The 10,408-nt window shown below is 56.1% G+C and overlaps 1 protein-coding gene across 1 annotated transcript; it reads right to left on the bottom strand.

Annotated features, from left to right (window-relative positions):
* Window positions 1-1,136: 1,136 nt before the first annotated feature.
* Window positions 1,137-9,499, bottom strand: LOC129672315 (3-ketoacyl-CoA thiolase B, peroxisomal-like). Its single transcript, XM_055601673.1, has 12 exons — window positions 9,200-9,499; window positions 8,969-9,062; window positions 7,945-8,002; window positions 6,898-6,977; window positions 6,620-6,662; window positions 4,562-4,660; window positions 3,603-3,683; window positions 2,536-2,726; window positions 2,210-2,389; window positions 1,918-1,973; window positions 1,696-1,841; window positions 1,137-1,447 (listed from the first exon to the last, which is right to left on the bottom strand). Exons 1-12 carry the CDS (start codon window positions 9,371-9,373, stop codon window positions 1,372-1,374), a joined length of 1,278 nt encoding a protein of 425 aa, XP_055457648.1. The 5' UTR covers window positions 9,374-9,499; the 3' UTR covers window positions 1,137-1,371.
* Between the last annotated feature and the right edge of the window lie 909 nt (window positions 9,500-10,408).

Here is a 10,408-nt window from a genome sequence, read left to right as displayed (position 1 = left end):
GGGTGGGGACAGCGAGTGAGTGCACAAGACAGCTAGGAGGGACAAGTTGCTGCAGGCCTATGGAGCCCCAGGGTGAGTTTCACTGGCAGGAAGGCCAAGGCCAAGATGGAGCTTAGCTAGTCAGAGCACCTGGCTAGGGCCACAATCCTTGAAGGACAGAGCTGGGGAAATGTCAGACACCAGAATTAGAGGCAGAGCCTGATGGCTCAACCCTGCAGCCTGGGCAGCAGCAGAGGCCAAGGGAAGGAGCGGAACTATGGCAACACCTGAGGGTGATTTGGGGACTGCTGGGGTGCTAGAGGTCAGAGAAAGGGCCTCAGGAGTCAAGGCCACGCCAGGAGCACCTGCTTCGGAACTCCATCTTCCAAACCGTTGGCTTGCTGAATGCTCAGCAGCCACACAGGATGGGTCCACTGACATTCCACCACGGACGGCAGAAAGGGCTCATGAGGCGTCAGCCTTCCTTGAGGATATGAAAGGTGTTGAAGAAGCATGGCTTCTTCAGTGTGTGAACAACCATAAGCTGCCCGTGCTCCTATAAGGAAACCCAGACAAGCTGGACTTGAGTGGGATCCACTTTGATCTGTTCTTGGCTCTCCACCTGGAGAGGAGAGACATTTGTTCCTATCTCCTTAGGAAAAGATCCCGTCATGGAAGGGATAAGGCAGAGGGGGAAGGAGGTCACATGCTGATTGACCTGCCAACCTAGGCGCAGAGCACTGAGTTCCGTGAGAGGCTGTCCCTGCTACCTACCTCCAGGGGCAGCGGGCTATGCTGAGTGGAAGGTGTGCTGGGCTGCCGCTGTGGGGCCAGGCTCTTAGGATGGATGCCTCCTGCACACTGTGCTGGAGCAGCTGCAAGGCTTCCAGCCCCCAGCCTCAGCTCCAGCTCAAGAATCCAAAAAGGCCAAGGCTGAAGGGCAGGGTTGCTGAGCAGGGACAGTGGCTAGGGGCTGGATGAAGCCTGGGCTGGCAGATCCCGTTCCAGGAACATGCTGTCAGCTGACATCCTGCGTGCCAGGACCCCAGAGCTTGCACACAGCTAGACCTCAGTGGGGAGACCATGGCTCTTAATCTTGCAAACCGCACAGACTCCAGGAGGCAAAAGCTGACCCCTGAAGGAAATGACAGCCACCATAATGAGACCACGCATTTACTACTCAGAGGTACAAATGCCCTCGCAACACAGTGTCCCACGCTCATGTTGCCATAGCCCGGGGTACTTCATGGGACAGCCCCGCCTTCTTGTGCCACCAATGATTACATTACATTAAAGTGCTGTGATACAGTGGTGTCCCATGCCAATGGCCTCCGTGGAGTCCCCCTCTGGCCACCACTGTAGGGCGCTCTGGTGGTGCCCGTAGCCAGGGCTTCAGTTTCCAGGGTATTCAAAGACGGCAGCAGCTCCCATCCCGGTCCCGATGCACATGGACACCACGCCGTACGCCCTGGGGAAAAGACTCCGAGTTTGCTGGACAGAGCCACACCCAACCCGTGCCCCCACCAGGCCGAGCCGCAGCAGCACGGGAACCCGCAGAGCAGATCTGTGGGGACTGAGCCCTGGACAGACACACGCCCAGGCGGCAGACACCTTCCTTAGGTTATGCTGCCTTTACACAAGCCTCAGGTGTGTGTGCTCGTCTCCCCAAGCCCCAGCTCTCACACCCCCCACAGCACCCCAGGGGAGCAGCCTTACCGTTTCCCACGGCGCTTCAGTTCATTGAGCAGCGTGACTACCTGCCTCGCTCCGGTGCAGCCCAGGGGGTGGCCCAGGGCTATCGCACCCCCCAGGGGGTTCACTTTCTCGGCAGGGATCCCCAGCTTCTCCACACAGTAGAGGGCCTGCGAGGGGTCAGAGCGATAGCTGAGGCCCCCATCTGCTCTGCCCAACCGATCCCACCACAGCACCCAGGCTCACCTGGCTGGCAAAGGCCTCATTGATCTCAAAGATGTCTATGTCGTTCACAGTCAGCCCTGTGGGTGAAGTACAGGCCAGAGCTGACAGGGACCACTGGGCTTGACCTGGGTCTCCCCGGCCCAGCCAGACCCCAGGAGTCTAATGTTCATACTTTAGGGACAAGGGAGCAAGTCCCAGCTGTGGGGTCAGGAGGGCCTGTCCCACCCACAGCACCCACAGGCCAAACCCAGCACACCTGAGCCCTAGGGACAGGTAAGGAGGGATCCAAGCACAGGCTGAGAAGCCGCCTCACCTGCTTTCTGCAAGGCCACGGGGATGGCATAGGCAGGCCCGATGCCCATGATATCGGGAGGGACGCCAACCACTGCGTAGGACCTCAGGACCCCGAGGATGGGGAGGCCCAGTTCTTCAGCCTTGGACCTCCGGGCCAGCAGGACGGCAGCCGCTCCGTCACTCACCTGACTGGAGTTTCCTAGGGGAGGGAAGGGATGAGCAGGCATCAGGCCCAGCTGAGGAGAGCCAGCCCTCCACCATCACCTTCCCAGGGGTCCCGGTCAGCTCCAGGTCTCAGACTGGAACAGGTCACCTCAATCAGCCCTATTCCCGGCCTGCGCTCACCAGCCGTGGTAGATCCCCCATCCTTGAAGGCAGGCTTCAGCTTGGCCAGGCCCTCCATGGTGGTGCTGGGACGGACACCCTCATCCTGGGTCACAGTGATGGTTTTCTTGTTGCCCTTGTCATCGAGGACGGTGGTTGTCACAGACACGATCTCGGCTCGGAAACGTCCACCGCTCTGGGCTCTCGCTGCCCTGCCAGCACCATGGACAGTAAGACACAGGCATGTCTGGGACCCCTTACTGCCTGTCCCCAGCCTTAGCTGACTCAGGAGAACACATGCTTCAGGGTTTGAAGTCTGGTAATATACCGGCCCTTGAGGAGCTCTGACTGGAACGGATTCCTCAGGGCCCTCACCTATCTTTTGGTAGGCACAGCCTGCCTGAAGACAGTAATGCACAGACTCTTCTTCATTTGCCCCACAGCTCTACATTATGTCTAATTCCCACCTCAGCAGGGGAGGAAGACTGAAGAGGTTGGTCCTCCTTACACAGCATGCATGTGGTGGTCATAGGTCAACTTTGGGGAATAAGTCCTCTCCTTTCACCTTTCTGGAGGCAGAGTGTCATTTCTGATGTTACGCGGAGTTCTTCAAAGAAGCAGTTGGACAAGCTGCTTCTCAGCTGTCTGTCCTGCCTCTGCTGAGACCCGCCTGAGGTGGCCACCTGGCCCAGACACTACCATTCCTTTGTTGTTTCCTCCTTGTTCAGCTGGGCTGGCCAACCGAGGCAGCCCAGAGATCGAGCCTTTGCATTTCTCTGATGGCAGCTTAGCTTTGCCTGAGGTCACCTCCCCAGACTCGGGCCTATTCCATAATTTGGGAATGCCCTTGTCCAACCCATCATGGTGCTGGCCACTGCTACCTCCCAGCTAGAGAGACGAAGTTTGTCCTGTGGCAGAGCTCCACCTGAAACTTCAAGGGTGACCCCTGATCCACTCTCCAGCCCTGTCCGTAGCCATCCCAGGGCACTCAATGCTGCTGGGAGGCCAGCCAGCACCTTGGTATCATTGTGACAGCCCAGCTAAGGCCACTCTCCAGCCCTGTCAACAGTCAACCCAACCGTACTCACTTCTGCTGGGAGGCCAGCGCGAAGGCATCCTGCTTCTGCCGTGAAATGCCGAACCGCTCAGCCACGTTCTCTGAAGTTATCCTAGCACACAAACAGAAAGGCGGAGGCCGTGGGTCTGCTGGCCTGAGGGCCAGGGCCACACTGAAGGCCTGGGCTTGTACCTCTGGGCATCCAGGTCCCACACAACCTCCAATCCACACCCCAGGAACTCCCGACCCATTATGGATATTGAGCACCCATGTCTACCAATGCTCAAAGACAGACACCCCTTACAGAGCAGAGCAGTGTGAATGTGGGGCCTATAAAAAGATCTGTCCACTGGGTGAGCTGCCTCAGCCCATAACTCAAGGGGGGACACACTCTGGCCACAGTTTCTCCAATGGCTTCCAGGCTACTCTTAGAAACACAGGCTGTAGACCAAGCCAGGTCAGCCTACAGTTCTCACGTGGCCAGCCTCCCAGAATCCCTTGCCCTTGAACACACTAAACTCAAAGATGTGGCTGCAGGGTTAAAGCCCTGGACAGATGAAACAGATCTTCCCACACTGCATCTCATAGGCCTGAGTCCTCACCTATTTGTACAGGAATCCAAGCTCTCTGTGTCCGCAACTGCTGAGGGCTCCAAGGCTTTGGGGTCTGCTAGCACTGCCTTCTCTAAGACAGAGCACCTCAGACAGGGCAATGCAGGATGAGCTACATTCGGAAACTTGTGGAGTCAGAGAGAACTCTGTGTATATGTGTGTGTGTGTGCACGTGTGTGTTTGTGTGGTCTACGGGGGCATGTCTCAGGAAAGGGAAGTCAGGGGCAGCATCATTCTTACACCCAGTTCCTGTGGAGCATATGACACGCAGAGGAAGAAGACAGTACTGCCAGCCACAGAGAAGAAAATTCCCTGGTGTCTGGTCAATGACAGACAAAATGGTGAGCGGGCACACACACAGCGCCCTGTGAACACTCACCCCATAGGAATCAGGCAGTCCCTGGCTTTCTCGTTTTCCAGCAGGCGAGAGGAAATATTCCCAGGGTTCCCTCTCTCAGACAGAGACATGGACTCCACCCTGAGGAGGAGGAGGAGGAGGAGTAAGCTCTCAGCCCTAGCAGGAAGCCCCAGGGGCAGCCAGCTGAGCAGCAAGTGCTGGGGAACAAATAGCCGGGGAGCCCTCGGGGAGCGTGCTATGCTGTCTGGGAAGCCAGAGAAAGGCAGGTGGAGGTAACAGGGCAGCTGAGCCCTCTCTCCTTCAAGCCTAGCACACAGCTGGTGTACCAGATATACTCCCAGTGTGCTGATGCAGGAAACTGTCTGCCCCCAGGGACAGCCTTCCCCAAGCATCGGACATATGACCAGAGTTAGGCCAAGCTCTCAGTAACTTCAAATTCAAAGGGAGAATGGAGAAATTCCTTTAAAATAAATACAACGTTAGCTGGTCACAGTGGTACATGTCTGTGATCCTAGCCCTCCGGGAGACAGAGGCAGGCAGATCTCGGTGAGTTTGAGGCCAGCCTGGTCTACAAAGTGAGTCCAGGACAGCCAAGACTACACAGAGAAACCCTGTCTCGAAAAACAAGTACAAAGTCAATCAAAGAGAGACCTGACTGGAATAGGCAAAAAGGATGGTCAGGTAGTTAGTTTAGAGGGTTCAAAAAGGGTGTGTGTGTGTGTGTGTGTGTGTGTGTGTGTGTGTGTGTGTGTGTGAGAGAGAGAGAGAGAGAGAGAGAGAGTGTGTGTGTGTGTGTGTGTGTGTGTGTGTTGGGGAGGGCAAAACTTCAGGATGATAGTAGATCACTTTAACTGAGTGTTTTTTCTATCTTTAGCACTAGCTTGAACTCTTTTTAAGCATAAGAGCCCTTGAGAGTTACCACATGACTCTGGAGCCTATGGTGCTAGCTGCAGAAGGTTCAGCTTATGAAGACAATGAAGTCTGAGTGGTGAGAAATTTGTCCATAGTTGTCCAACCTGGACTACAACTGGCCCCAGAGATAACCCTCGGGTAGGAGGCCCTGGGCAAGCTGCATTCTCAAAGGCTAGAGGATGGTCAGGTTGTGATGCGGGCATCCAACACTTGGGTCCTCAAACTGATAGAGACTGGAATCTCCTGAGGAACTCATGCAGGCCCGGCACTTTCCACTTTCCCTTGAGCCACGACCTCTGTGGCCCTCATTAAGGCAAACATGACAATCAGTGATGGGCAGGCTGGCATGATCCCTGTTTGTGGACTTTGGCTGTCCTCCTTACTGACACTGGTCAGCACGGCCCAGGGCAGGCAGCCAGGGCCTGAGGACAGGCCAGCAGCGCTTCCTATGAGGACCATTCTACAGAACCTGACCACAGGCCAGCAGCGCCTCCTATCAAGAGCCATTCTACAGAACTGGGGCTGCTCGCTCCGAAGCCGGCCAAGTGCTCCCTTAGCTGTCTTTCCAGCTTCATACACGCCAAGCCCTAGCAGCCTGGATCTAGGTGGTGATGGTGGACAGATATCCGGCCGCCTATCCCTCGGAATATAGCTGCACCCAAGTGCCGGGCTGGTGACAAGAGAATGGGTAGGCTAGTAACACTTACACAACACAAGGCGCCCTTGGCTTTAGCGTGGTTTCTAACCTGAGATCCGCTTGCTTCAGGCTCTCACTAGCTGGGCTGCACCAATGTGAGCCACTCACTTTGCTCCACTTGTCTCTGCGTTTACAGAACGAAACTGACATTCCTTTCTCAACAGGCACAGAGGATGCAGCCACTGAAGCTCTAGTGTAGCGCTTTCTTCTCAACATGCTTGTCTGCATTTTCCACCCTGGCAGATTCCCAGGGAGAGACCGACTCCCCTTCCTGCTGGTGCGAAGACTGGACCATTCCTGAGCTGCCCAGTGCTTGGGCCACTCCTAGCCACATTTTGGGGAGCCCAGCCTACTTAGCTGTCTTAGTGGTCAGGGAGAACCCTGAAATCATTGTCCCTCAGAGCTGAGGAGAGCAAAGTTAGTCTGATTATTGTGTTGGTTAATAAGGTCCGGCAGGACGGCAATCTTACCCACAGGCCATGCCAATGTCATAAGACCCATTTCTGATGCCACCTGCAACAAAAGCACTTCATCACCACCCTTGGCCAGAGGGGGCCTGCCCTGGACCAGCACAGCCCGGTCCCTCCCTGCTCTCGGGTTGCATTCAAGAAAGCCTCACAGAAGACCCAGGAGCACCCAAAAAGGCTGGGGGAGTGACAATGGGTGTTCCTCCACTCCTGCTTAGGGTGGCAAGGGTCACGGACCAAGGTCAGGGTACGCTCATGGGCACCCAGCAGTCACAACTTACCAGCAATATTGGCCACTGCCTGCAGTCCCGACGAACACTGTCTGTTGACTGTAGACAAAGGAACAGTCTCTGGAATGCCACTGAGACAGAAAGGGAGACGGCAGTCAGCCCTGGACGCGCAGCCAGCCCTGAGTCTGCCACAGTCTCATGGAGCCACACTACCCATTCACCAAACTTCCATCAAATAGCTGCTGAGCACAAGGTACTGTGTCAAGGAGGCTAAGATACCAACAATACTGTGTCCCAAAAGATGCCCAGCCAATACAGAGAAAATCAATCCACTCTCAGAGATGGGAATAACAGGACCAGATGGCAAAGCCACAGCGCAGAGAGGAACACAGCAATCCAATGGACAAAAGGTCACTCATCTGACCACTTGAAAGCCAGTCTCCAAAGGTGTCTGGGCAGGGACTGGCTAGAACAAGAAGAGTAGGGAGCAAGACCTCTATATGGACAGAATGGGCGGCACAGGGCCTGGAGGCCATGATGGCAGAAGGAGGGAAACCAAAGTGAGGAAGCAGAAAGTTACAGGAGGAATGGGAAGGCTAAGGCTGACCCTCTCCCATCCTCTAGGTTCTGTTTTTTTCCCTGTTCGGACACTGGCCACTGCTGCTATTATTTCTCTCCTGTGTGTTGTAGGATCCTGCGTCTGCAACTGGACGGGCTCCTCTTGGCTCCCTGCTCCCCACCCCCACTCTCAAGCTTGTGATACAGATTGAGCCTGGAGTTCTCAGGCAGTTCACTTAGGAATGGAAGCAAAGCCACTTGATCGGTGTGGTTATACAATTATTTATCTGACATGTGAGGGTAGAGTCCACACGTCCAAAGGGTAAAAACAAGTTCGCCTTGGAAAACATCAGGCCACCTTTGCTCTGGTCCCAAAGCCCTGGTGTCCTGGTTCTGGGCCAAGTAACACACCCTTCAGAGTAGGAGAAAAGTTGAGTTCAAGGATTCTGGTCGATTTAATGTCTAGTATCCAACCTGATTATCTGTCACCTGCACCCTGGTCAATGGTGCTAGAATCCCCAGTAGAGGCAGAAGGGTTACCTCAGAAATTGGGCGATGCGTGCCCCGATGGCCCCAGCTCCGGGCTGAAGCACGTTGCCTGTAGACAGAAACCTTATTCAGTACCAAGAAGTGTTCTGCGGTTTCCAAGGCTCAGCTGTGACACTCTAGATCTTCCTTCGGGATCATGTCAGGATTTTCCTGGACTCATTTGAAGCTATGCAAGTTCAGAGTCTGGGGAACCGGGAGCCAGCTACCAACAGCCCAGTGCTGGAGCCTACCAGCATGCTTACCAAGGCTTGCTCCTCTAAGTTGGCACAGGCTGGGCCGGGCCTGCTGGCCTGTAACAGGACAGACTCTGGGGTGGAGGCACACAGTGCAAAGCCCCAACGCTGAGGGAAGTGACAGCCTGCAACTCTCTGCCTGCAGGCCTCACTGCAGGAAGGAGGGTCAGGCCGGCACCTCCAGACAAAACCGTGCCCTGCACTGTGTTGTTGTATTCGGGGAAGGAGCAGGGGTCAGGGCAGGGCTGGTGAGCCCGCCTGCACCTGTAACCCGGGCTGGACCACATGGTTTCTGACAGGCAGGGTGCCTGTGTAGGTGGAGAGCCGTGCTCTCCCGGTTCCTGGACTTCTGGGCTTTGGAGCAGCGGTTCTCAACTGACAGAACGTTGCATCCCTTACACAGTTCCTTATGTTGTGGTGACCCCAACCATAAAATCATTTTTTGTTGCTACTTCATAATTGTAATTGCGCTACTGTTATGGATTGTAAATATCTGTGTTTTCTGATGGTCTTAGGCGAACCCTGTAAAAGGATTGTTCGACCCCCCAAAAAAGGTAGCGACCCCCAGGTTGAGAACAGCTGCTTTGGAGCATCTACCACAGGGCATCCTGCTTTTGGCTGGTGTGCCTAGGGTGGAGCACGGGCTGGTTATCAAGGGACCCTCCCACTGAAATTCGTGTAGCGCGCCGTCTTGCTCAGTGAAACCCAGGTTCTCGTTGAGAAAGAAAGGGCCCAGGGAGGAGGTCGGGGAGGGCCGCTGCGGGAGCGGCAGGTGCGCTCACCCACGGAGATGTCTTCCAGCTGCTCAGGCCTGAGCTTCACGTCCTGGAGCACCGCGGTCAGCACGGCCGACAGAAGCTCGTCGGGGGTGGTGTCCTGCAGGACACAACAGCGGTGAGCCCGGCTCCCGCACCGACCCGGGGCCCCTCGTCGGTCACCGGACCGCAGAGGGCGGACCCCACCCGCGCTGGCTGCCGTCGGCACCCCTCGCCCGCCGGAGGGAGGGGCCTCACCTTGAAGCCGCCGCGGCCCGCACGGCCGATCGGGGTGCGCCGTCCGTGCACCACCACCACGTCGGAGGCCGAGGCCCGCGGGAAGCCAGCGGCGCAGGGCGCGGCTTGCAGCGCGGCCGAGCTGGACTCGGGCCGGCCGGCCAGGTGGCCGAGCACTACCTGCAGCCGGTGCATGGCGGAGGCGGCTCCCACCGGCTTGCCCAGGCTCTGGGCGCCGAGCACCGCGAATGAAAACGGTCGTAGGCGCAGGCGCAGAACCGTCCTCTACCCCGTGAGGCCTAAAAGTCGACCCTGGTAGACTAGTACTGACAATGGGGGTTTGGTCTATAGAGGACACGCCCACTTCTAGACACAACCAATTAGATTAGGTGAATCTGCTTGAGGGCCGCCCAGAGCCCCGCCCGAACCTCATCCTAAGGCGTCTTTTCCACTAAAAGCCCCGCCCGCCAGTCCTACGGAGGCCAATCATAACGCGCACCCTTACGCCTCTCCTAGGACAGACTGGGAACTTAGATTTGCGCAACCTCTTCTCCGACACACGCAAAGGAGGCTCTCCGAACTTTTGGTTTCCTGAGCTGAACTCAGCCTCCAGAGAGTGCCTCCCACTGAGCTCACCGCGCAGCAGCGCACAGGGAGAAGAGCTGAACCCCGGCCCACCGCTTCTCCCTTTGCTGTGCGAGCCAGGGAAGAACTCCGGTTTCCCATCAAAATTTCAGGACCGAGCTGCTGAATGAAGTTGTGGATGCACCAGTTTCGGCCCCGACGGGGGTTGGACTGTCACAGAAGCCCTTTTGGGTTCCCAGCTACTGTGAAGAACCGATTCTGTCAAGGTGCTACAGGTTCTAACTGTAGCGTGTTCCACACGTCTTAAGCCTGTTTTACATCTGTTTGGGATGATGTCGTTAGTGCCCACTTTCCCCCACGAATTCTACTAAGGCGGGGGTAGCGATGGTGGAGACCCCTGCGTTGAAGATTGACACCTAAGTAGGTTAAGCGATTTAACGAAGACAAGTCTCCCCGGGTCTTGGCTGAATCCCCAACGTTGGAGAGTAAGGTTGCGCAGCCCCGGAAGGCAGTGCTGTGTTTGTCTCAGACATCAATGGACAGGATGCCCTAAATGCCCATTTGCGGGCAGGGTCGTGGCCTTCCCCTAGAAAGAAAAAAAGAAAGAAAGAAAGAAAGAAAGAAAGAAAGAAAGAAAGAAAGAAA

The sequence above is a fragment of the Psammomys obesus genome, unplaced genomic scaffold (assembly GCF_907164565.1).
Source record: "Psammomys obesus unplaced genomic scaffold, mPsaObe1.curated_primary_1811, whole genome shotgun sequence".
Taxonomy (NCBI): domain Eukaryota; kingdom Metazoa; phylum Chordata; class Mammalia; order Rodentia; family Muridae; genus Psammomys; species Psammomys obesus.
Note: the sequence above shows the minus strand (reverse complement) of the source record. Positions and strands in the feature narration are given on the sequence as shown.